The sequence below is a fragment of the Canis lupus genome, chromosome 27 (genome assembly GCF_048164855.1).
Source record: "Canis lupus baileyi chromosome 27, mCanLup2.hap1, whole genome shotgun sequence".
NCBI lineage: Eukaryota > Metazoa > Chordata > Mammalia > Carnivora > Canidae > Canis > Canis lupus.
Genome location: NC_132864.1, coordinates 37830022 through 37856903, shown reverse-complemented (window position 1 = coordinate 37856903; position 26882 = coordinate 37830022). Strand labels below are relative to the sequence as shown.

The 26882-nt window shown below is 43.7% G+C and overlaps 1 protein-coding gene across 3 annotated transcripts in view; it reads right to left on the bottom strand.

The window, feature by feature from the left end:
- HIRA (histone cell cycle regulator) overlaps nt 1-26882 on the bottom strand; it is an 89029-nt gene that overhangs the window by 34331 nt on the left and 27816 nt on the right. For all 3 annotated transcript variants that reach the window (XM_072803554.1, XM_072803552.1, XM_072803553.1), the window contains 10 exons: nt 24021-24116; nt 22631-22791; nt 20444-20611; nt 17999-18112; nt 16106-16176; nt 15143-15248; nt 13434-13649; nt 12375-12460; nt 7802-7999; nt 6528-6689 (listed from right to left, as the gene is read on the bottom strand). In XM_072803554.1, coding sequence (XP_072659655.1) covers nt 6528-6689; nt 7802-7999; nt 12375-12460; nt 13434-13649; nt 15143-15248; nt 16106-16176; nt 17999-18112; nt 20444-20611; nt 22631-22791; nt 24021-24116 — 1378 coding nt within the window. The remainder of the gene's footprint in view (nt 1-6527; nt 6690-7801; nt 8000-12374; nt 12461-13433; nt 13650-15142; nt 15249-16105; nt 16177-17998; nt 18113-20443; nt 20612-22630; nt 22792-24020; nt 24117-26882) is intronic.

The window sequence follows — 26882 nt, the reverse complement described above, 5'->3', positions numbered from 1 at the left end:
GGGTGTAATCCTAGAGACCTGGAATTGAGTCCCATATCAGGCTCCCTGTGTGGAGCCTGCTTCTCCCTCTGCCTGTATCTCTGCCTCTCTCTCTGTCATGAATAAATAAATAAAATCTTAAAAAAAAAAAAGAGTTGCACACTCCATTGACTGAGCCAGCTGAGTTCTGCTCTCCTACTTTTTAAGAGTTTATGAAGAATTGGCATTAATTTTTTTGATTGGTAGAATAAATTAGTAAAGCCACCTGGACCTGGGCTTTTCTTTGTAGGCTATTGTTTGATTACTTATTCAAATTTTTCACTTGTTATAGGTCTCTTCAGATTGTCTATTTCTTTTGTCAGTTTTGGTGGTTCATATCTTTCTAGAAATTTCTCCCATTTTATTTAAATTATCTGATTTATTGGTATGCAATTAAATGTAATACTTTCATCTTTTTTATTTTTGCAAAGTCAGTAGTAACATTCTTATTTCTGATTGTCTTTATTTATATTGCAATTACAACTGAATACAACTTCATGTTGTTGTTTTTTTTTCAAATAACATGCCATGTGAACTATTTTTCCATAGTACTTCAGTTGTCATAGATATTAATTAGGGGCTACAAAATCAATAGCTTATTTCCTCAACACACTTCTTTTTTGAGGCAGTTGGCCAAATGCTCTCTATTATAATCATAATGCTGCAATAGATATCTCTGGACATGACAAAATCCCTGGGTCAGACACCATCACTGGACACCTTTCCTCAAGGAATTCATGGTAAATTACATTCCAGCCTATAGCCTCAGAGCCCTCATACCTACTTGCATTCTCTTTGCTAACCAGAATGTGTGAAAATGGACTCTAGAACTGTTAGCCCCTCCTTTGGGCAACGTCTTCTGCTGTTCTTCCTCTTGGTAGCACCAGGTCATATAAAGGTAGTCAGGCACACCAGTGTGTACAAATCTTGAACTCTTTCCATCTGTACCCATGTACAGAACTGGGAAAACCAATAAATTCCTAGTTCTGCTCCATGAAACCAAAGAGCCTGCTTCTTATTCTTCTGATGCCCTAGAGCAGGGCAAAACATTCACCTCTGGGGGTGTAGATTCATGTTCTAGAAGCCCTAAGTTAGTGCTTCTCAAAATCCTTCCCAAAATCCTTTCTAAAACTTTTGATTTGTAATTATAGTTTTATAAAATATAATAAGAATGTCAAACTGTTATATAAGCTTCTAAATTATTTGATCACTTTCTGAGCTCAATACCAATGCATGAACCCCACTTGCTTAGCTCTACCCTAGTTCAAGCTACACCACTCCCTAGGGGTAGGACTTCTTTGAGAGCCCTCGGTAGTCTTCCCACCTCCTACCTCTGCCCGACCATCCCATTCAGGGCCCCTAGGCTAGGGACCCACTGAAAATTGCACTTCCTAGCCTATGTGGGCCTGTACCAGAGGTTGCCCAGTACCCTTAGGAGCATAGTCAATGGACCTATAGCAGCTGTTCCCTAGATCCAGATATCTGCTGAGGAAGAGCACAGCTGGCCAGAGCTGCCCCACTTACCCCACTTACAAATGGGCTCCATCCTAGGTTCTGCCGGCACAGGCCACGTTGGAAACCGCCTCTGTGCCTTTCACTAACACGTAGCCTTAAGGCAGGATGGAGAGGAGGACCCACAGGTTCAACTAGGACTGCCACCCTGTACCTGGGAGGCTAGCATTAGGCCCCCAGACTCATTCAACACTTTTGGCAAAGAAGTACCAGTAAGGTTACAGAGACCAAATTGCCAAACCACCATGAGGTATAGTGAAGGAGTAACAGAGGAACTGATATGTACTGCTCACTGTGAGACCCGGATCAAGATATGGCTTTAGAGGCACTCCCTTCCTCTTCAGTCTTCAAGATCTATCTCCTAGGAATTAGGTACTCCTCAGAGAGCTATTTTACCTGGGGGAAGATGGGCTGACAAAGATGGTGTCTTGCTTAAGATTACCCACCAGAAAGGGGGTAGTTAGGACTTAACATCAGAGTATGTGGCTCTGAGTGCTGCTCCTAACTATGTATGACACTGTGCTCCCAAAGGAAGACCTCCACTGATGGGTGATTTAAAGGATTCCTCTTGGCTTTTACTGAGAATCAATACAAGAAACGGCCATATCAAGAAAACTGTATTTTCTGTTAAACTTTTATAAAGATACTGTGCTTTATTTTATTCTATCTTTCTTATATGAGGATCCAACCATAACTTCTTAGAATTTAGCACCAGGCTCTTGGGAGCCCCACCAGGTGTTCTTACTGCCTTAAAGGCAGGAAACTCAGCCCCAAGTGAATGCTCACTCACTGCTATTTTCAAGTGAATGACAAACTTGATGCTACCTTGATTCTATAGTTGTTCCTGGAGCTGTACATATGGCTGGCTGACAGGTCTTGTGAGACCCTCAGTGACACAGCTGTTGAGGGACCAATCATGGTGGCATGAGGGCCCAGATCATGCTATCAAGATTGCTTTTCAGCAGCCTAATTCAAGGGGTATGCCATGTGCTCCTCCAATCAGGGTTTGTATTCCCCAAGACAGAAAATAGTACAGCAAAGGTCACAGAAACCTATTAGACAAATGTGGAGTGCCTTTCCCAACTAAAAGACAGTTTCTGTCTATGGTGCTTAGTTTCTCTAAGGTGGGGATTTAGGTTTCCTTATTCTGTTCAGAACTCACTCCATTTCCAAACTGAGTTTTCAACGTTTGAATTAAGCTTGAAAACATTAGCCTCTCCCTCTTGACAATTACCCTATAGCATGCCCTCTTTGAGGGAACTCTTGCTAAGTGCACTGTCCTTTCTATCTGCCCTCATCTCTAGTCTCCCCTCAAGTTCTACTTCCTCGCCTCTGCATCAGCCAGTTCCTCAGATGTAATGCTCTATTTAGCTGGGTCTTATCTGCTGTTGCTATTGCTCTTTGTGGCTTTTCTTTTTTTTAAGATTTTATTTATTTATTCATAGAGACATAGAGAGAGAGAGAGAGAGAGAGAGAGGCAGAGACACAGGCAGAGGGAGAAGCAGGCATCACAGAGAGTCAGACGTGGGACTCGATCCAGGGTCTCCAGGATCACACCTGGAGCCGCAGGTGGCGCTAAACTGCTGTGCCACCGGGGCTGCCCCTCTTTGTGGCTTTTCAATTGCAATTTTTTAATTTCTCTTTTCTAAAAGTAATTTTTGAGGGGCACCTGGGTAGCTCAGTCGGTTTGTGTCTGACTCTCAATTTCAGCTCAGGTCATGATCTCAGGGTTGTGAGACTGAGCCCTGTGACACTTAAGATTCTCCCTCTCCCTCTGCCCCTCCCTGCTCCATCTAAATAAACAAAGATAAGTAATTTTTGGTTTATTTCCATATCTATCTGATCTTTTTTGATGGTTCATTATTCCTTTTGAGCCATAATTCACATACTACAAAATTCATCATTTCAAAGTAAAAAATTCAGTAGTTTTTGATATACTTGTACAGTTAAACAACTACCACCATCTAACAGCAGAGCATTTTGATAATCCCAAAAAGAAATTCTGTATCTACTAGCAATCATCCCAACCTACTCTTCCTTCATCCCTGGCAACCACTAACCTACTTTCTGTCTCTGTAGATTTGTCTATTTGTCTATATTGGACATTTCATAGCAATGGAATTAAACAACATGTGGTCCTTTGTGACTGGCTTTCATTTAGCATAATGTTTTCAAAGTTTGTATGTGTGGCAGCATGTGTTAAGTCCTCTAATCCTTTTTATTGCTAAATATATTGAATGGGTATACCACATTTTGTTTATCCATTCATCAGTTGATAGACATTTGAGTTGTTTCTACTTTGTGGTTATTATGAGTAATACTGATATGAACATTTGTGTATAAATTTTTACATGAATATGCTTTCAGTTCTCTTGGGTATATATATAGGTATGAAATTGCTGGGTCATATGGTAAATCTATGTTTAACCATTTCAGACACTGCCAGATTGTGTTCTAAAGCAGTTGAACCATTTTAGAATTCCATCAGCAACTTATGAGGGTTCTGATTTCTTCCCACCCTTGTCAACACTTATTGTCTGATTTTTTGATTATAGCCATCCTAGCGTGTATAAAGCAGTATCTCACTGTAGTTTCCAATTTGTATTCCCTGATGACTAATGACTTTATGTGCTTATTGGTCATTTGTAATTTTTGGAAATATTTCTATTCAAACCTTTTGTTCATTTTTAAATTGGGTTTTATTGTTGAGTTGTAAGTTCTTTATACATTTTGGATCCTAGAATCAGATGTAAGTTACAAATATTTTCTTCCATTCTGTAGGCTGTCTTATCACTCTGTTGATAGAGCTTTCTTTAAAGCACAAAAGTTTTAAATTTTGATGAAGTCCAATCTATTTTTTCTTTAGTTGCTTGTATTTTGGGTATTATATCTAAGAAATGGTTTCCTAATCCAAGGTCATATAGCTCTACATCTATTTTCTTCTAAGAGCTTTAAATTTTTAGCTCTTACATTTAGTTCTTTGACCCACTTTGAGTTAATTTTTGTATATAAGATGGTATATTAATCTTTCGCCTCACATTTTATCTTTCACGTCTCTGTGATTAAGCATATTTATCTTATAGTCTTTATCTGGCAATTCTCTATGATAATTTCTATGATCAAATTTATAAAAAGTTCTAAAGCTACTCATTATGTCTTTGTAATGCATTGTTTCTTTATGTGGTTTGCTACTCTGGATTTTGAGTCCCTTTTTGTCAGTACTTCATCAGTGGGAATGCTGTATATTCTGGGGTCAGGGAAATGTCGCTGGCAGAGGGGGGGTTTGCATGGGTTTTGCCAAGTGCCTCTGGGTGTTAATCAAGTCCAAATTTCCTTTTTGTGTTCATTTCTTTGCTTGATTTCCAGATGACCTGGGTAGTGTTAATCACCCCCAACTCACAGGAGGGAAGGTATATGGCTATACAGTCTATTTTCCTAACCCTGAGGACTGGCTGAGACATTTCAACTTTTTGGTGTTGTTCTCACGCTGCCCTTCAGGTTTTTTCTGTCTTCTCCCTCACTGAAGTGTACTTTCTCAAGCAGCTTGACTTAATGCTAGTGTCTTAGTTCCAACCCTGTACATGGCTCAGGCTTAACATCCTCTCTTGAATCTGTATGGCCATCAAAACTTAAAGTCACCATGTCAGTAATCCCCAGCCCAACATCCACAGCGTGGTCCTACCCTGGGTTTGGCTCCTGCGGACCTCCCTTACTTTCTCATGAACTGGTTACATGTTTTAGGGATATGTATTGTAGTTCATCCACCATTTCAAAATACTGAGCAGCAAGAAGATTTTCAGATCCTCCATACTGCTGGACAGAGGAACTGCTAGATCACGGAGATCACATGGACCACCTGTATATGAAACAGGTACAATCACACTACAGAGTAGAATATGAGGCTCTACATCAAGATCATAGATGCAGCAGCTGACTTGGAGAGTCCTCCCATGCTGGTTTCCAAAGGCTATTCTCCAAGGAGAACAAATCCTGATCAGATAAGCAATTTTGAGATCATGAGTCAAGTCCTGGGGACAGTGTACTACAGTTTTAGCTCTAAGACATCATCTACTGCAAGGTCAGGTCTCATCACAAAAGCTCCCTTCATTGAGCATCTGCTGGTTGTGTGGCTACTCCAACAGTCTGTGACCAATGTCCTTGCATTTGGCTGATAGTGGCACAAAGGCTAGGTACATCCATTCAGGGCTGCTGAGCCCCTATCGCCTCAAGGTGGAGTGCAACCCCAAAAGGACATAATTACTTAAGCCCATGGCCCCTCTGTAGGAGGGGCCCAGTCCACCTCTAACTGGCCCAGTCAACCTCTAACTTCCCCAGCCCCCAAATAACTGGGCTATGCAGTGAGCTAGCTCTATGTTGTGGTAGGTTCGTGGGGGTGGGGACACACTCCCCAGAAATCAGAAAAGTTCTGTGCCAACATACACACCTGCCCTGGCCACACTCCTGCAATTCTAAGAAACAGACTACCTCCTATATAGCTTGGCTGTTGTGTGCTAAGGGGGGTGCAGAGAATGGGTGAGTAGCATAGAGCCTGCAAGAACTCATAAGTCTATCTAATTTCATAAAGACCTCTCCTCTATCACTTTTTATCTCAGCTCCCAAACGCCTGGTCAGTTCTGAGCAAGCCATTACTTCCATGGTGCAACAGTGTCAGAGCCTCCTGTTCCTCTTCTGGGCAAACTCTGGGCTCTGTTCAAATGATGACCTTATTCTCAGCATAGTCTCTGCACTGATCAGACCTGGTGTTGTTGCCTTCATTGGCCTTTATGCCTGTTCTGTGGCTCCCATGGCTCCTTCTAACCACCTTCCCCCTTGAAGAAGCTACTTTCTCTTACGACCCGGGGGCTCCTGAGTATAGAGGGATGAGAGTCTGCACTTGCATGGGAAGGCAGGCTGCTTGGTGGGAAAGCAGACACTGCACTGCTGGCTAAGACTATACCCTCTCTGGTCTCTTGGGGCCCCACACAGCCACCACCTACCTTTCCATGGCTGTTGGAGTCACACTGGTCAAGGCAGGAGCACCTGGCGTGGCTTTGGACCGCTCAGTGAATCGGGAGTCAAATGCTTTCATGGGTTCAATCTTGGACGGGGTTGTTAACACGGAGGGTGACGATGCAGCAGGAGTAGAGGTAGCATTCACACTGGGGGTGGGGGGTAAGAATGTGGGAGAGCACATCAAGCACAATCCATCAAGCATTTGGGAGTCCTAGATTTGTGTTACTTGGAGCCAGTTAAAAGGGCACAAACAAACTTATGTCAACACAATTTCAAGATGTAATTAATAGTCCTATTTCTTTACTACTTTAATGTGTTAAAATCTGGAAGTCTGGCTAACTAAGGAGATCATAAGCAAATGCATTCATGTTTGTGCCCCACTGCATTGTTCTGAGAGCTTCTGCGGGTAGCATGAGGCCTAGAAAGTAGCTCTTACCATCCTTTTATCCCACAATACAGTCGTATTTTCACAATCTGAATACAGCGTCTCTACCCCAAACCACTCCAAACCACCAGCTTTTCCCGCTTCCACAAATGGTCTAACAAGAAGATGCACCCGGAATCCTTAAGCCACTGTCTATTCCTGGCCTTCATCCTTGCCCAAACACACTGTGGCCTGAGTGGCCCTTCTCATCTTACCTGGACAATTATGCATTCTTCATATTCTCCTCCAAGCACACACCTCACAGCCCTTATCTTCTCCATAGGAGAGGCCTAAGCATGAGCCTGCAAGCTTCACCCCATGCCCAAGCACATCACACATGCTGGGTCCCAAAGCCACTGGCCCTCCTACTGACCACATTCACCTGCCTGGACCCCAGACTAGATACCTGGCAGGCATCTGGGAGCCCCTTCCTCCTCTCCCAGGACCTGCAGGGCCAACTGTTAAAACGTCTCTCAGATCTAGAGCTGTCTGACCTTCCCCAGATACCCTTCCTGAGATGACTGGTATGGCAACACTCCTGACTGTGCAGTGAAGAGGGCCTAAGCCACTTCCAGTGTAAAATTGCTGAAAAGTAGGGCTGACCCTGAGGCAGGCCATATGTCCCTAGCCAGTTCCCACCCTTAGGATCACATCTTGGGACTGCATCTTGTATCACAGACTCACCTGAACAAGAACTCCCTCCCAACCTGGCCCTCATAACAAAAATTAAGCATCTTTCTTTTTTTATTGAAGGAGCCATGAAGTGTCAGTGCAACTGTGTCCATATCTGAACTTTCCCCAGGGATAGGAGCAAGCCTTGGCATGCCCACTCACCTGTCCTTACTGACAGTATCACCAGCCGGCCTGGCGCCAGTTGTTGCCACAGGCTCTGTGGAGGGCTTCGAGGCGCCAAAGGAGTTGGGGGTACTGGAGTCCAGTGGCAGTAGCTGTGGATTGCTATGAGAGGAGAGCATGGTGCCCGCCAGGGAGCCCGAGAGTGGGATGCTGTTAAAGAATGCCGTGGAGAAGTCCCTGTTGTCAAGAACAAAAATCAGCCTGGGAAATCAGATACCACATCAAGTACTTTCTATGTTTGAAGTAATTTTTTTCTGGGTCCAAAGGTGAAGTATTTTTGTGGAAGAAAATGTGCAAAGTTAAGAAAAGTAAAAAGAAAACTAAAATTATGTCATATACTATGTGTAATTGAATCTAAGATGAGCTGGTACTTTGTGTACCACTAAGAAAGAAAAAGTTACTACCAAATGTAATTATTAGATATACACTAATCTAAGAGATGTTAAAATGTGCAAACATGTGTCTCAGGATTCATGAAATGCAGCCTATAGGGCAAAACTCCCTTTCATTATGGGCTGCATGGATATACCACAATTTACCTAACCAGCCTCCACTGAGGAATGCCAGGGCTGTCTCCCAGCTTTTTCTTTAGTAGACACTGCTGTATTAGGAAGCAAGATACTGCAGTGTTAAGGCTAAGAGCTCTGGGCCAACCCAGCCAGGTTTCACTCCTATGCCATACACAAGCTCTGTGACCTTAAGCACTTTTACCACTCTGAGCTTCAGGCTCCTATCTGCAAAACAGAAAGTGACAGGACCCTCCTTGTGAGGTCGGGACTAATGTGGTTAGCATAGCACACACTTAGAATACATAGTAGCTGCTCAAAAATGCTCCCCTATTATAATCATCATTGTACCAGTTGTTTCACATATTACATGGGATAAATTCCTAGAAGTGGAATTGCAGCAGCAGATGGAATGTTCATTAAAGAGTTTTGATAAATAGTTCTTAGTATATAAATATCAAGTTTTGATAAAAAGTGCCTTCCTTGGAGGTTTAAATTCCAGCTCTGTATGAGTGCTTATTTCCCCAAATCCTCAACAGTCTTACCAAATTTCTTGATACTTGACAATCTGATGAAAAACAGTTATCTTACTATAGTTTTAATTTTCAATTATTTTGACGTGAGATTCAAATTTTTTCATATAGAAGCATTTGATTTCCTTTTTTGGTGAACTGTTTATATCCTCTGTATATTGTTCTATTTGGTTACTAGTCTTTATTATTGATTGTGAGACTTACTTATTAAAAAAATTCCTTCTATGAGCAGGAAGTATTTTCCCTAGAATTTTGTTAAAAAGACTTTAAGTAATCTCTACAACCATTGTAGAGCTTGAGTTTACAACCCTGAGATTAAGAGCTATGTGAGCTTCTAACTGAAGCAGCCAAGAGCCCGCCGTATGCTGTGTTTTGACTTATCGTGCATTTTCCTTGCCCTCAGAATGTTATTTTTATGTGGTCCAAATTTTGTGCCATTTTAAAAAATGACTTTTTTTTAATCATAAAAATATTTTTAGGGAATCTTCTAAAATTTTAAACAATGTAAAAGCTGAACATTAAGAAAAAAAAAATCTCTGACCTGTTCAGAATTTATCTAATTTTAAGCTGTGAAGTAGGGAATCCAACTTTGTTTCTGGAGGGTAGGTAGTCCTGATTCTCATTTATTTGATTAACTGATGTTTCATTACCGATGCAAGATGCTGTTTTTAAAATTCCCTTCAATATTTGGGTTTACTTTTGGGTTTTCCATTGCATTCCACTGCTCTATTCATGTGTCAGTACCCATCTTATTCTAGTTTACAAGTTTTAATTTCTGGTGGAGCTAGTCTTCCCTGATTTTCTTTTTTCAGAAATATTTCAGCTATTCTTACTTATTTTTCCCTTTAATTTAGAATCATCTAATTCTGAAAACACTGTCGGTTATTTGTATGGGCTCATGTTGAAAGAGATCTATCATTTTATAATGTTGAGTCATCCTAGGGAATAAATGGTATTCATTTCTAGTTATTTCTTTGAATTTTCTTTTAGTTCTCTCAGTAGGGTTTAAATTTTTTCTTCATAAAGATCTACATTTCTTTGTTACATTCTAGGTATTGCATCCGTGAAAACGATTTCTTCCTTTTTATCTTCTAAAGGTAGTTGCAGCTTATGTACATTTTATTGCCTTCTTGTCTACGGCAGTTTTCCCAGTTGATTCTCTTGTAGATCATACCATCTTTAAATAATGATACATTTTACCAACTCCTGTCCAATTTATTCTCTCTCTTGACTAACTATATGAGCCCAAACCTTCAGACCAATGTTAAAGTATGGTCAACAAGAGTGGACACTTGTTTTTCAATTACTTTAAGATAGGTTTTATCAAGTTAAGAAGTATACATCTATTTGTATTTAACTAAATTTTAAATCAGAACAATGTTTAGTAAAATGTCTCAGGCATTTGCAGAGATGATCAAATATTTCTTTTGATTTTTTGACATGCAGAAGCAAATTAAGTTTCCCAAAATTCCGACCACCCTGCTTCCCTGAAATAAACCTTAATTGGTCATCTTTTTTAGCAATGTAACACGCTGTAAGTTTGTTACTATTTTATTTAGCATTTTTGCATTTACATTCAGAAATGCGATAGATCAGGAACTTATTATGTTCTATATCTTCATGTTTTTGATATAATTATGTTCAAGAAAAGTTTTGCAAGTTTTCCTCCTTTTTCTATTAATTGCAGTATTTTCAATAGTATTAGAATGATCTGTTCCTCTAATCATTAGAATGAAAACTTTATTAGAATTTCTCTGTAACACCTTCTGAGTCTGGTGGCTTTTGGTAGATTAGCTCTGTGACATCATCCTCTATTTTCTTCTATAATAATTCAGTTGTATAGATTTTCTTCAGTTTTGATCATTTTATTTTCCTCAAAATCATCTACCTTCAAATTTATTTGTACAGAATTCAGTAAAAAAAAGTCTTTCAAACTTTCGATTTATTCTTTATCTGTGATTATTTCCATTTAAAAAATTTGTGGCTTTTTGTTTTCTTGCTTGATTAGCTAAGCTAATCTTGATCTATTCTGTTGCTACTTGCTTTAACATGGGAATCAAGAGGGCAAAACAGCCTTTAAGACCAAAAGAATCAAGTTCTGGTGCCAGAAATATGTGCCCTGTGGCAGAAAGCTGGTTTAAGTCCAGGTAGAAAGCCACCTACCACCTCTGTCTCCTCATCAAGTAAGGCCTGAAAGGATCCATAGAAGAAAAGCACCACCATCACCGCCACCTCCATGACCCTCACTCCCACAAGCCCTTCAGTGTTCAAAGCACAGACATACTGGTCTCATTTGGTCCTAATATAAACTAAGCATGTGGCATTACCCACTGATAGGTTAACAATGGGAAAAAGGCTTGATCAAAAGGAAAACCACTCTCCAGGAGGAGTCAGGAGACCCGGTTCTGGCTCCACCTGATCAGGTCTCTGCATACCCTAACATGAGAGGTCAGATCAGCATTTCATGTGACTGAAGGTCTCTTCAGACTTCAAGGAAGATTCAGAACTGCTCACGGATGAACACCTGCAAAGTGCAGGAGGCCACCATGTGTGGTGCCTTATGCAGATCGGTTGAATGAGTATAAAACCAGAATGAATCACCTTGATAGTGGGGGGTCTATTTTTTTCATGCAGGGCCTTATCATCCTTTGAATCAACATTGTTTTGGGGAGAAGGACCAATATAAAAGCAAGTCTGACTACAAATGCTGAGACAACATCAAATGGTGACTGATTCCACTTCCCCCTTCTTTGCTTCCTCAAGAAAATGTGCCTTAGAGCCTTATTCTCTGTCCAGCAATTCCACCTCTGGGAAGTATCCTGAGGTAACAGTCATGAGCGTGCTCAAAAATTCATTAACAATCACAAAACACCGGACACAAACTTTTAAGTCCACAGTTAAGGGGCTGGTCAAGTAAATCATGGTGCATTCACAGCCTGGGAACCTGGACAATCAGCAAGCCAATGCTTCAGAGGACTATTTATTAAAAAGGATGCAAGGTCAAGATACAGGAACAAGTGGGGAAAAAAGACCAGAGATACAGATGCCAAAACGTTAACAGTAATTATATCTCAGAGACTGGATTACGGGTAATGTTTATGTCCTTTTTTGGGTTTTTAGTATTCAACAGTGTGTATATAGAAGGGAAAAATGACATAGAAAAAAAATCAGTCCGACTTCTCTCCCTGGTGTCTTCAATGCCCCACCAACAATGAAGCACAGCTGGCCATGTAGACACACTGGCCCTGTGAAGGCGCCCTCGCCCTCCGGCCTGTCACAGGTTCCTCCCTGCCCACCTTCTGCATGAGTCAAATGCACATAAGGCTCTGTAGGAAGCACAGGGCTTTGAGGCTGGTGGGAAGCTGGGCTCACCTCTCCCATTTCCAGATTCTATGGGTCAGATTGGCCCAAGAGCCTGTGAAGACTCTGATTATGAAAGTGCTAACTGGTGAAAGGAGAGAGGAAGACCTCCCCAGGTTAAGGCCACAGAAAGCTCGGTGAGTGAACAAGTACCCGGTGTCCAGCTGTGCTATGCAGAGAGGTGTGATTCTTCTGCGACCATCTGCTGTCCGAGTTTCAACTTGTTTCTTCAAAAGATTCTGGTAAAGTAGAGTAACATATATGAATAGAAGTTTCTGCCAAAGTACCTCTACATATAAAAAAAAATAAGGCTTCTAAAGGAAATGATTTTTAACTTCCCTTTCTATGGCCTTTCAAGTCCAACTAAACTAAGCCACTGAATCAAAGAACAAGAATTTTTGTCAGGGTGTGTGTTTGAATTTCTGCACCATAAAGCAGTAAGGGCAGAAAGTTCCCAGTTGAACTAGCTGCAGCACCTTGCTCTCCATCACCAGCACTGCAGGCCTGGCTAGGTTTCCTGGGCAGTAAGCACGTGCCAGTCTGGCCACTCCTGCCCAGCAGCCATGGGGCTCACTGAGGGAACAAATGAATGAAACCTGCACTTGCAAGCCACTCCTGTCTCTAAGCTGTGATATGCAAACCTTTCATCAGAGTCATTTCTTCCACTGCAGACTCATAAAACCAAAGGTTCCCAGTCACACATTGTGTCTCAATCACTTGGGGAGGTTTGTCACCCTGTACAAGCTCCTGGAAATGGTTTAAGCTCCCCAGGTGATCCCAATATTTCCTGCTCCGTTCCTGCTCCAACTCCACTCCCACCCAGTGAGACATGGGCTTCCAGAGGAAGAAGTGAGGAGCCCACAGACATCTCCTAAGGACAGAACCTGAAACCTACTCTTCTCAGTATCTAGAATTTCCTAGAAAGGCGAGAAGTGAGGTTTGGAAGTTCCCACAAGAGATGACTTCCTCTAGAGTTTCTTGGGACAAAGAGGCCTTTGGACAAAGTGCCTTAGGCCCCATTAGTACCTCATGCAGCTGATGGCAATAGGAGCAAGTGGCCCCAAGCTGGCTTAGCCCTGGGTTCTGTTCTAGGTACTGCATACACTTACCTCCCTACCATTCGTATCTGTGCTCTGTTCAGACTGCACACTTCCCTTGCCCTGTCCCTGGGTGTGTACTCAAGTCCTCGGTGCTATGGGGCTGAGCCCTCACCTTCCTAATGTCTTCCAGACTTTCCCCATTGACGACGCCAGCAACTGAAGCAGCAGAGCTCGTCTCTCTAGATGAGGCACTCTTCTGGTCCAGCTGTTGTTGTTGCTGCCTGCGTTGGTATTTGAGCATTTCTGGGTTCTCAATGACAGCTGTGGATAGCTGGGCTTCAGTCATGATGGCCAAGCTCTTGCCATACGTGGACTGGTGAATACGGCTCTAGAGGAACCAGAGAGAAGTGCAACAGACCAGTTGTGAGCAGCAAAGTGGTAGACCCCATGTGGGCAGGGACAGTGTCCCCAGCACATCAGTGACTGGTGTGATTTATACAAGGATGTGCTAATGACCAACATGGAGGCCAATAGGACATATGCCTCATGGCAGAGGATACTAGGCATGGGGAGGTGATGCCCTGGGATCCATTTCTGCAGGGCCTGGTGTGCTGTTATGTGGCCAGGAACTTCCTTCTCTTGCTACTTGTCCCTTCTCCCTTCACTCTCTCCCCTGGACTCTGGAGGCAGAATTAAGTTTGGCAGATGTTTACCTGTTTCTTAAACATGGGGTCCCTGCCTGCCATTTGAGAAATGATAAGCTACATAGTGTTATTTTGTAGGGTGCCCATCTCCTTCCAACCAACCAGGACTCTCCAAGTGGGAAGGGAGTACACAGGTTACCAGGTTACCTAATGACAGTAACAGGGTAGAAAGAAGACTTGAAAGAAAGAAGACTTGAGGCCACTGAAACACTCATCCCTTCACTGACAACTGACTCTTGGGGGAGCCAGGCCATTCTAGGTGCTGCTACAAAGCAGAACTCTACCCCTAAGGGGTTTACATCATAGTGGGAGGTCCACACAGTAGCTTATGAGGGGTTCTCCCAGCAATTGCACCTTGAAGGGGAGAGATGCCCACCTGGTCTGGGCTTTCATTAGGCTCCTTTCAGACAAACAAACACATTCTGCTAAGTGTTGTCAAAGGCCCCTTTGTAGAAACATCTGCTTTCTAAGTCTACGGTCCATAAAGCATGGCCTTTCCCAAAATCCTTAAAAGCACATGGGCCACCCTGTCCTGGGCAAAGCACAGAGGGGAGTAGGCCTATGGGCATGGCTCATGGTTCTATTCTCATATCTAAGGGTCATATATGGTCTCTGCAAAGGGCCACACTATTTTCTGAGGCTTAGTTACTTCACTGATAAAATGAATGAGCCCTGCCTTAAAAGGTTTTGTATAATTCGTATGAAATAAAACATACAAAATGCATGGCCCGGAGTCTGGTATGCAATAAATGCTAAGAAATAACCAATATTACTGTTATAGTTGCTGCTTCATGGCATCTATGTCCTTACAAGACAATGAAGAAAATGATGTGAGCAGGGGCCCTTGAGATCATTCCCACTATCTCCCAGGGTAAAAACCTCCCTGGGTGTGGCTAATTTTAAGCTCAAGAAAAGATGCCCAAAGTTGTTTTATTCTTAGTTCCAGAATGGATTTCTGACACAAATAAGAGTCTCATCTTTAATCTATCTTGTAAAGAAGATTAGCATTACAATCTATAAAAGATACCCAATAATACCTTAAGAAACAATGTCCCCATGTATATCCTAAGAGGAGGGTCTAATCAAAGGGGCCTCTCAGAGCTATGGCGGCTATTTCTGTGGCCTGAGAGCAAGTGCAGCATTCAGGCCACTAGCTGGAGGTATACTGTTCTTTTACCTTCTCCTCCTCACTCAAGGGGTCTCCAAGCTCATCCTGGGAGAAATCTAGAAACGCCACAGAGCCATCCATGGAGCACACCAAGATGCCCAGCCCGTTCAGAGTCCTGAAAGAGAGGACCATTAGCAGCCTGGGGAGCAAGTGCCTACGGGGCTTACCCATACCTCCAAGGCTGGACTGGGGGATAGCATGCAGGACTCTAACAGATGCTGGAAACTCTTCATTCCCTTCTGTGGAATTCATTGGTAGGGTGGGGGTAGGGGAGACAATCATATCTAGAAGGTTCTGGTGCCCTAAGCATATATACAAAGTATATCTTATGTATTTTGTAAGAATTTCCTCTTTAAAAAAAAATTTTTTTAAAGATTTTATTTATTTATTCATGAGAGACAGAGAGAGAGAGAGAGGCAAAGGCACAGGCAGAGGGAGAAGCAGGCTCCACACAGGAAGCCTGATGTGGGACTCAATCCTGGGTCTCCAGCATCACGCCCTGGGCCGAAGGTGGTGCTAAACCGCTGAGCCACCTGGGCTGCCCTCATTTTTGTTTTATTTTTGAAAACATTTTTAAAAAAACATGAAGTGTACATCTAAAGGAGGTCATTGAGAAGCAGAAAATGTGTCTCCACACTTCTAATCTGGTTCATGCAACAACAAAGTGAAGTAAAACCAGAATCACAACACTTTCCTTTTCCCAAATATGTTTGCCTGAGGAGGTATTTTCCAGGGCCTAATGCCAACAAAGCAAGGAGCATAGCAGCAGACATGCTCCCAATGGCAGGCCCAAGCTGCCCTTTTCTGAATCATGTGCAGACCCAGCAGGGGTCTGCTCTAGTTGCCACCCCCCAAAATTGGGGGCGGGGGGAGTCCCTGGCTGCCTGACCCTAATCGCATCCAGAGGCCTTATGTTCCAACATGTGGCTTCTCTTTTCCTAGCCCGTGCATTGTAAGAAGAATCCATCTTACCAGGAAATATCCATGATGGATTTGTCGAATAGCTCATGGATGACAACCAAAGGCCGTTTCAGACACGTGAGCTGGAAGGAAAGAAGCAGCAAAGGCTAATGAAATGAATGAAACTGCTTTCTGTCCACTTAACTCAGTTACCACCAACAGTACTTAAAGCCTTGGTCTGAGTTTTTGTTGACATATTTGACTCTATTCAAATAGCAACCAGCAAGATCCCAAACTTTGGGAACCAAGACCTGCCAAAATATGCATTTTCAGTATGGCCCCTGTCTGAAGGGCTTGCTCTGGTCTGGCAGGGGAGATGGCCGTACACATAGACAACCAAGAATGGTGGTTCTAGAAAGGCCATGATCTGAGCAGAGGTCTATAAGCAGGGACAGATGCCAAGGCCTAGGCAAAAGATGAGGCAGCAAAGTAGCACCAAGTAGCACCATGCAGCACCACCAAAAGCAGTTTAAGTTGCTCCAAATCTAGACCCAAAGTTAACTATTATTAACACCTGAGTAATTTTTTTGGGGTCTATCCTGAACAAATATTTTATTCTTTGGCACGATTGTGCTTGCTTTTTCATTTGATACATAATAAGAATGTTATTAAATATATTGAAACCTCTCTTTTTTAATGACTGCATGACACCATGTGTATACTTGTATCTAGTCACTTAAAGGTTGGACTGTATGCCATCTCTACTTTCCCACAGCTCACATGCTAGAGTATGACCACCTTGCTTACAGGTCCAGGGGCCACAGTGGAGTGGGCTGGGAGGGAATACCTTCTGCATGGCTCCCAACAGGTGCTGTTTCTGGGGGGAAGAGCTGCTGCAGCTACCCTAGTTCTGAGGATAGGGAATCTGAGCTACCTGGATCTCATAAGAAGAATCTTGCTCCTCCTCCAATTCTACTTCCAGAAAAAAATAGCCCCATCTCTCCTCCCAGAAAATATGCCTGCAGACCACTAAAAAATCTGGAACCTGTGTGAACCCCTGACCTCAGCATTATAAGAAAATGAGCACGTGATCAGTGATGTTTTGGTCAAAGAACCACAAAATGGAGCCTTAGGCCAAAAGGAGCTTAGGAAGAACATGCCTAGAATTGCCTATAATGGCAGAACCTGGGTTCAGGTTCTGAAATGTCACATGAATAAAGGCCTGAAAAAAAAAAATCACAGTGTACACAACAATTAATTTCTCCGACAAACAACTATAATAAATGCGGCAAGATAACCTCCAAGTCTACAACTATAAGTCCATTCTGTTTATGTGGCAATTAATAATTAGTTTGGAACAAACTATTGATTACTAAACATAACAATAAACATGAATCTTAACAATATTATGCCAAGTGAAAGCAATGCAAGATGCAAAGAAATACTGCACAACTCATCAATATGACAGACATCACTGGAGTAGCTGCATTGGCCAAGGGGTATTGGGAAATGGGGCCTTGACTGGGCAGGGATGAGGGGTTCCTTATCATATTAACATGTATGATAATACACTACAGTGTATACTTTAGGTGAATACATTTGCTGTACATTATATATAGATAACAAAGGTTTTCTGAAAGGAAGCAGACATGACATGGCATCCAGTGCCTATGAGGACCATCCAGTGCTTTGTGTCCTGAGTCTGGACACAAGAGCTGCTCTGACTGGGTCCCAGGGTAGCCTCTCCTAGCTAAGTACATGCCTAGTCTCGAGTCCTTCCTCCTTCCAGGGGTAACGAGAGGGCCTAACCTCAGGTGTGGGGCAGAAGCACACACTGAGCACCACCAAAAGTGAGGGGGAGGTCACTCTTCTTTCAGGCCTCTGGGCTCTACCTCCTTCACCAGCTCCTTTCCTTCTCCCTGAAGGAGCCACAAAAGCTCTTGGGCAGGGGGGGTTGGGGCTCACCCAGACAGAGAGAGAACGGTCCTTGCTGCCAACAGCACAGCAGCAATATGGGCAGCTGGGCTTTGCAGAACTTCCATTCTTCTGCTTTTTTTTGAAGATTTTTGGGTTGAATTTCTAAAGCCAAACAACAAATGTTAAAATAATTAATCAAGTATCAAACATATACCCCATGCCAAGTATCAGAAATATATAATACCAGCCTGTCTACGGGAAACCCACACTGACATTCTCCCAGCCCCAAGCACTCAGCATGCTTTACTTCATCTTCATAACTACCTGGGAGGCATTTTGCTGAGGTTGAAATGGAGTTTCAGGGAGGCTAGGAAATGCGGGCCAAGTCACCCGATGAGTAAGTAAGTGGTCAAACAAGGATTTGAAGCTGGCTCTACCAACTCTCCATTTCTGGGCCTGCAGCCAGACTGACAGCATATGGGAGCTACTGAAACTGGCTCTCTGAATTCCCCTTGGCCTGGGCAAAGGCAGTTCCAGGACCTGGCTTTAGGGACAAAGTCTTGACAGAGGGCAACGGGATTATCAGATATCTATTCCATTAATCCCTTCCTTCACTGTAGTTGTTGCTCAGAGTCAAAACTGTCTAGCAGATCCTGATCAACCCTGAATAATCTCACTTGGCCAGGGATGGTGGCTAAGTCATGCTAAAATGTACACTGGGGACCATCCTCACAATGTAATCTGGGTGCTGCTTTTGGCAAGGTTGGAAGTACACAATGAGTTCCTGCCACATTCCTGGATTGAAAGGAGTGGGAACTCTAGATTCAGAGCGGAATCCCCTAGCCAGGACAACTGAGGAGGAAGGGTGGATCCCTGGAGACTGATATCAGCTGGCCTGGCCCACAGGGCTTCTAATCCCAGAGGGCAGGCAGGAATGGCCAGTGGTACACAGAGACCAGACAACATGGCACCTGGAGGTGTACACCCTGGGTTTGAATCTTCAGCTACCCTGAGTTGGCTGAGGGGCCTCAGTACCGCAATCTCAGAGAGCCACTCATCCAGTGCCTATGAGGACCACCTGATAGTCATGTGGAACCACTATGCTAACCTGAAGCGGTGATTTTCTAACATTTTCCTAATAAGGACCTGGTTTCAAAGTCCTACATGGGCTCCAATACAAAAAAAATTAAAGCAGCAATATTTTATTTGTACAAAACATATATATATATTTTTTAAATCACAGCATATAATATTTATTATCACCATTTTAAAGATTTATTTTAGAGAGAGAGAGAGGGAGAGAAAGAGCATGCAAGCCAACATGTAGGGGGAAGGGCAGAGGGAGAGGAAGATAGAGAAATTCCAGTAGACTCCCTGCTGAACGTGGAGTCTGATGCTGGGCTCAATCTCATGACCCATGAGACCATGACCTGAGCTGAAATCACGAGTCAGGTGCTTCACCAATTGAGCTACCCAGGCACCCCTATAATATTTATTGTTAATTCAAACAATGGGAAGGATGAATCCATTTTAAGGAACACAAAAAATTGAGATCAGGAACCCAGATGATCTTTTTTTTTTTTTTTAAAGATTTTTTTTTATTCACGAGAAACACACAGAGAGAGGCAGAGACATAGACAGAGGGAGAAGCAGGCTCCCTGCAAGGAGCCTGATGCAGAACTCGAACCCAGGACCCCAGGATCGTAACCCGAGCCAAAGGCGAACGCTCAACCATTGAGCCACCCAGGTGCCCCTTATCTTTCATTTTTATCAACCTTGGCCCACCAACCTATTTATTTTGCTTTGGTTGCCCAGTGCTGAGAAAATCCTCGTTAATGGTAGCCCGTATCTTCTGATACCCTTCACCTTCCATGTCAAGAATGGGCAGGGCAGCTCAGACTCAGGTGATCCACAGTATAGCCTCACAGCTATGACTAACTGCTGCTGGGGTTCAGGCACACACACTGTACCTGTGTTCCCTAGAGTCTGGCACTCGTTAGGACCATCATGCTTTTTTTTTTTTTTTTAAGATTTTACTTACTTATTCATGAGAGACACACAGAGAGAGGCAGAGACATAGGCTGAGGGAGAAACAGGCTCCTCACGGCCCAATGTGGGACTCAATCCCAGGAACCCAGGGTCATGACCTGAGCCAAAGGCAGACGCTCAACCACTGAGCTACCCAGATCACTATGCTTAAGCACCCATGACCTGACCCAAATGTATAAAAAGGCTAGTGTGGAGCTATAATGTTTCTAAAGATTGATTTTTGTAATACTCATTAAAACATGTGAGTATGTATTCTGTTTTGTAAAATCTGTTTAAAAATTATGAAACATAAATATGAAAAAAAATTATGAAACATAAGTAAAATGAAGCATGCAAGCCATAAGAATGTGACACGTGCTGACTCTCAGAGCCCACCACCTCAGTCCCACATGTGATCCAGCCTTGGGGCCAGGCCCTACTCAGGTGGAAGCTAAGCATACTCACCACGACTGTCACAGCTTTCCGGTGCCCGACAAAGTCCATGTTGGTCTTCCAGCCCTCCCGTTCAATGATCTGGGCAGTGGGGCCAGAGTTGTTCATGGCGTGGGCAGATACCAGGTAGTGCCCATCCGGTGACCAGCTGAGCCGTAACACGTGGGTCGTCCCTCCACACTGAAAGAAGAAATATCTGTACTTGGAGGCAGCTCAAGACCAACTGTGTGACCAAAACTCTGTCCTTAAGAATAAAGTGGACTTCTAATTTAGAAATATATGGTGATGGAGCATGTACACAAGCTTCTGGCTATTCTGACAGCTGTTAACATTCCAATCTCTCCAGATGATCTAATAAAAAAGGCTGTGTCAGATGAGACTGGGAGCTGCAGTATCCTATATTCCTCTATGGATGCTGAGCACAACAGAATGGCATAGACCTGAGGGGACCAGTAGGATAGCCACCTCTTTTAACTGTCAATTCTGTTTGGGCCAAATCTATCTGGCCACTGACCTCTTTCTTTTGCCTAGCACATTAACTCTATCACATTAGGTCTGCAGAGCATTGACTTCAGTGGAGAAAGAACTCTGTGGACCTCTAGGAGCCTGTCTCTGTAATGTAGCCAGTGGCAATGAGCCACTATGTACTTTCTCTAGCCTGCTTCAACTGAAGTGGTGGTACTCGCAAAGGAAAGAGCTTCGTAAAGTCCATATAAACCATAATATGCGTAGCAGAGGGATCCCTGGGTGGCGCAGCGGTTTAGCGCCTGCCTTTGGCCCAGGGCGCGATCCTGGAGACCCGGGATCGAATCCCACGTCGGGCTCCCGGTGCGTGGAGCCTGCTTCTCCCTCTGCCTGTGTCTCTGACTCTCTCTCTCTCTCTCTCTCTCTGTGTGACTATCATAAATAAAAAAATAAAAAAAAAAAAAAATATGCGTAGCAGAAAGGGACTGCTCCCCTGACCTCGACTAGGGCTGAAGCAAGGCATCCCTCCACATTATTATTCTTGCCAAATGAGATGACATGAGCCAGAAAACCAGTTCCCTAAAGCTCAAGGTCAGTCTAGGGGCAGCCTTTAAGACTTAGGAATTAAGATCTTGCCTCATAGCCCCAGAGAAGGACATGACAAGGCGTGGACTGAGTGCAGTGATGCATCGGCCTCAACTTTCATCTGGGTCACAGATGCAGGCGGTCCAGGCCCACCTGAGGTTGAGGAGTCCCGCCAGCTCCCACTGGGATTCCAAACATTCCTACCTATCTACCATAGCTGCCCCCAGGAACCCTGCTAGTGGGACCCTGCTGCCTAGTTGCTGGAGCCCTGAGGGGAAGCTCCGGAAGGCAGGAGGGCCCATGTCCCCTGTACCAGGCTGCAGCCAATGAGGGCAGGGTTAAGTAGGGTGAATAGTATTGCTAATGTGGTGCTGTTGGTTTAGGGAAAACTGAATACATGATTTCCACCTTCCTTCTGCAGCCAGCCCTAACCTGTGGGCAAATGTCTATATCTCCTGCAAAACTTGCTCACAGCCCTTCCTCTGATGCAATCAGCACTCCTGGGCTGTTTCTGCACATTCTGGACAACTCATCACCATATTCATAACAGATGTGAAAGTCTACCTTCACACTAGGCTCTAACCTTTAAGGGAGAGACTTCATCTCAGTCCACTTTCATTTCCTTTATCTAGTACTATCCTTCTCATAGTAGGGACTTAAAAACAAAATCTAACAAATAATGGAGAACTTGAACTCTGATTCCACATGAAACAAGAACGCAAATAAAGGAAAAGGTAGTAAGATACTATACAAGTCACTGTAGTCTGACCTCCAGACATTCTGCACACTGTACTGTTTATACTACCTAAGAAAAGAAGCTGGCAGGCCTGTAAAGTGCAAATCAGTGAGTAAAGCCACAGCACAGTCAGAAAAAATAAAAGATAGGGCCTCCTCCACCTGTGTGGCACAATGGTATAGAGGAATCACCAAGGTTCTTTTCAGTTTTTTCTCACTTCAAAGTTGGACATTTAATACAGTTTGAGAAATGGAAGATTTTCATCATTTGACTCTTGGGCCCGAATGCCCATCCCAGAAAATGCTGACCCGTCTGCTCAGGCCTCTAGACTCTGCATTCACCCACAAGGTCTGGACCCCAGCCAACTCCTCTGTCCACAGAGGCCAGGGAGGCTGCTGGACCGAGCTCCTTACCTCATCAAAAGGCTTGGTGATGCTGGTCTCCAACTGCCAGTCTAGCGTTCTCCACACCTTTAGGCTGCGGTCATCAGCTTGAGAGGCAATGTATTTACCAACAGGGTCCCAAGTCAACCCCTTTACCAAGCCAGAATGGCCTCTCAGAGTAGCTAGAATTTCTGTGGAGGAAAAGAATAGATTGGAAAAGCATTAGCTAGGGGAAAATGACGAGTCTACATAGAAACATGAGCTGTAATCCATGGGCAATGGAAAGGCTGGCCAAGAGAAGGGAACTCAGGAGTCTACCTTGGCCAGCTCCCAACCCTGGGCACAAGCAGAAGAGCCCCCTCTGATCTTCTGTTAAGACAAAAGCAACCTGAAGGAAGAACTGCTCCTGGGAGGTGGACACTGTGATTTTCTTTCAGTCACAGCTAATACTGAGCCTGCACAGGTCCCCTAAAGGGCAGGCAAACAGGGATCCAGGCTTGGGCCAGAGCCAAATTCTGCCCCTTTGACTTGTTTGCAGTTGGCAGCTCTGTCAGGGGTTTCCCCTTCAGAACAGAAGGCCATGCCCATCTGGGCTGTAACATCAATATTTCTGATTATGAACCACTCTGGCAGCTCCCTGATAAAGAACAGGGCTGACAGCTCAGGGGGACACAGCACTGTGCTGAAAGTTCTTTGTAAGTCATCACTGAGAACAAAAGTGTGCAAGACAGCACATCCTAGAGGTCTGCAATCTAAATGCCACCCCAACTCTAAATCTGGCCCTCTGTGACCTGGACAAAAATGCCCCCATACACATAGTAGCTTATAAAGAGAGAAAATGACATGGGTCAAGTTCATGGAGGATGCTTTTTAGCCCACGAGCAAAATATATTCCAAATACTAACAAGGAATAGAAGTAGCTTAAGAGTTATAAACTGCAGTGAAATGCCAGGTCATGCCATCCATCTGTTATGACTTTAAACACATTAATAAGAAATACCAATCTTTTGCACAACTGGATTTGTTAGCCTTTATCTGCTTAAGGGCTTCAGAGAGGAGATGTTAACTAAGTGGAAGGCCAGAAGCCCAGCAGTGAGGAGGCATGCTTTCAAAGATATATGTGTGTGTAGGGGGGTGCCAGATGCCCAAGAACATGCAACGCTACCCTATCACCTTCATGACAGGGTGGATGTGGCACATACATGCTAGCACTCAGTTACTATTTTTCTTTAACATATACCTCTTTTAAAACCTTAAACAAGTGTCACTGAATAAGAAAAAAAGAACTGAATTGCTGACAAGACACATGTATCTCCATTCACTGTGAGATACTTATTACCACCAGCCTTAGGAGACAGAGAGCCCACCCTGCTCCAGATGATCAGCCCATTTTTGCCACCACCCAGTCAGAGGCCCAGACCTGGGAACTTCACAGCATTCCAGATGACGACAGTATTATCCACACTGCACGAAGCCAGCCAGGCATCATGGGGAGACCACGCTACATCCATCACATCTGGAAGACAGAGGGCTGGCAGTGAGTCTCTTACCTGGTGTGCAGACTCAGCAAGGGGGGCACTCGACACTTGACTGCCAGGTGGGCCTGCAGCCCCTAGCATCTGACATTTTAGGAAACTTAACTTCAGATAATCATAACTAGACTGTTTTTTAACCAATCTGCAAAACTACCCCACTAAGGTTTTTGAACTGGTCATGACATTTGAAGCATCTATGTGACCTCGCTCATCCCTCTGACAAACAAGGTAACTAGGGGCATAGCTGAGAGTTTGGGGCCAAATAGAAGAACCCTGGCTCTGATACCTGCTGGGTCTGTGGCCTCAGGCTCGCTAAGCATGCTTCTCTGATCCCAAATGGGCCTGAGCCCTTTGAGCATTACAGGCACAACACTCAGCAGAATGCTTAGCACACAGCCAAAGTTCAACAGCTGCTGAATAAGCGGGAGGCCATTTTTAGGCCTTTCTCAAGAACTGGACCTCACCTCTAAGACCCCATCAGAGCATCCCTTCCCTAGAGAGCCCCCAAACGCAGTACTCATGTTTACTTCTTTATGAACAGTTTTCTCATCTGTAAAATGCAGATTAAAAAAAAAAACACCCTATGCTCAGAGTGTTATTATGAAAATTAAATGTGAGAATTGCTGTAGCACGGTGCCAGGCACACACCAAGGCATCGATAAAGGTCAGCGGTGATGGTGACGATGACTGGGCCCATCTTGCCGTGCAGATGTGATTTTTCTAGCCTCTGTGCCTGGTGCAGTGCTAGGTGTACAGAAGAATGGCTGGCGAGGCGAAGAAACAGAAACACAGCAGCAAGTTAATAGCTATCTAGTCCTCTCCCCATAAGATTTTTTGAAAAAGTGTAAGCAAAATACTCAAAACTTCTATTTTTTTTTCTATTTTAAAAAAATTTTCAGGGACAGCTTGATGAATTTTCTCCACAAGGTACTGCACTTTGTATTTCACACTGCATACACACTAGGGTGCTGCATTTAGTATCCTCATAGCCTATGTGATCCTGAGGGCTTCGTTTGTTCGGCTGTGCATTCTAGGTCTTTGAAAGCATTCACTACCATAAACAGACCTAATTCAACAATGAACTGTTAACTCGGTCCCAAGTTTTTATGCCAACAAGCACGCAGGTGTATGCCACTCTCTACACTCTGGCTTATTTCCTGTGACTGATATCCCAAAGTGGGACTCTAGGCAGAGTGCCTGAAGATTTTTCTAAGTCTGGACTCTAACTCTGTAGGCTGCTTTCCCGAAACCTCTAGGACTTCACACTTTTATAAGCAGAATGTTCATTTAAAAATCCTCTTATTAGCTTGAGGGTATGATTTGTTTCCCTCATTTATTAAGTACATTTTGATGTTTAAACTTTGATTAGTAAAAAGTGAACATTTTTCATATCTGTCTAAAGTCTTCTTGGACTGTTTTGCTCCTACCTTCTGTCTGTTGGGAACTCTTTTGTTCAGTGGGTCTAACAAACACCAATGTAGTGCTTATAAAAATGAGGACTAAAAACCTCCTCTAGGAGCTTAGAGGCCAGGAGGGGCAGACATGTTAACATCAGAATTTCACCATGGTACCTAAGTCTGAGAGCAGAGAAGTGGTCAGCTGGGAATACCAGAAGAGAGATGTGATTTTTCCATCCAATTACCATGGACTACTGATAATACAGACATTAGCTTCAAATTCTATCAGTTTATCTTCCTATCCTATAGGAGATTTATGTAGTAAAATCTCTTATTCTCCTTTGTGACCTCTTTTATTGCCTGTTAACCTTAAAAATATTCCCTCTGCTAGAGGTTTGATGAATATTCAATTGTTTTCTTCTGCTTTAATTATTTAGACTGTTTCTCTCTTTAATATCTAGAATTTATTTCAGTGCATGGTGTATTTAGTGAGGCTCTACATTTCTCTCTCCTCATCTATAAACTGTGTTGGTTGGTTTCAGTCTAGCTCTGTCCTCTTCTGGGTCTTTCTTGAGCATTCTCTAATGAGGCTTCCATCCAACTTCACCAACATGAACAGCACTTAGCTAAGGCCATGGGAGGCCTCCATATCAAGTCCAGTGATCAGTATCCTCAGTCCTCACCTGACCTCAAAGCAACATGTAATGGGCTGCTCAATTGCTTCTCCCTCAAACATTCTTCCACTATCTAACTGGCCTCCTCTCCATCACAGCCTTTTTCACTCGTTCCTCATCACCCCCAAAGCCCAGCCTAGATCTACCCTTGGTCTCCAGTCCCACATATACTTCTTCCCTGTACTCCACTCTCACATATCAAAATGCTTATGCAGCAGGGCCACTTATACCTCTGCTAGGCAATGCAAACGTGCCCCAAAGCCAATTCCTAAATATTTCCTTCAGCAAACATTTCTGTCCCACCCACACACCTTCCATCAGGTGATGGTAACTGTATCCTTGACACCCTCCACACCAGTTTCCAGGAAGCTGTCCTGATTCCTTTGCTTATCTCACACCCTACATACCATCCCCACTGCTCCTCCTGACTTCCACTGCTATGACCCAAGTCCCCCATCTCTCACCAAGATTATGTCAGCAGTCTCGTCGGTGGTCTCTCTAGTGCTGCCTATAGTCCATGCAGCTGCTACAGGCCTCCTTACTCCTCTGCTCAAAACCCTGAGCCTTCCCATCTCACTCAAAGACCCCTTCACAGTGGCCTAGAAGGCCTGCCCCTGCTTCCCTCCCTGTTCATTCCCCATGTCCTAGCCTCAGGTGGTTCTCTGAACATATCAAG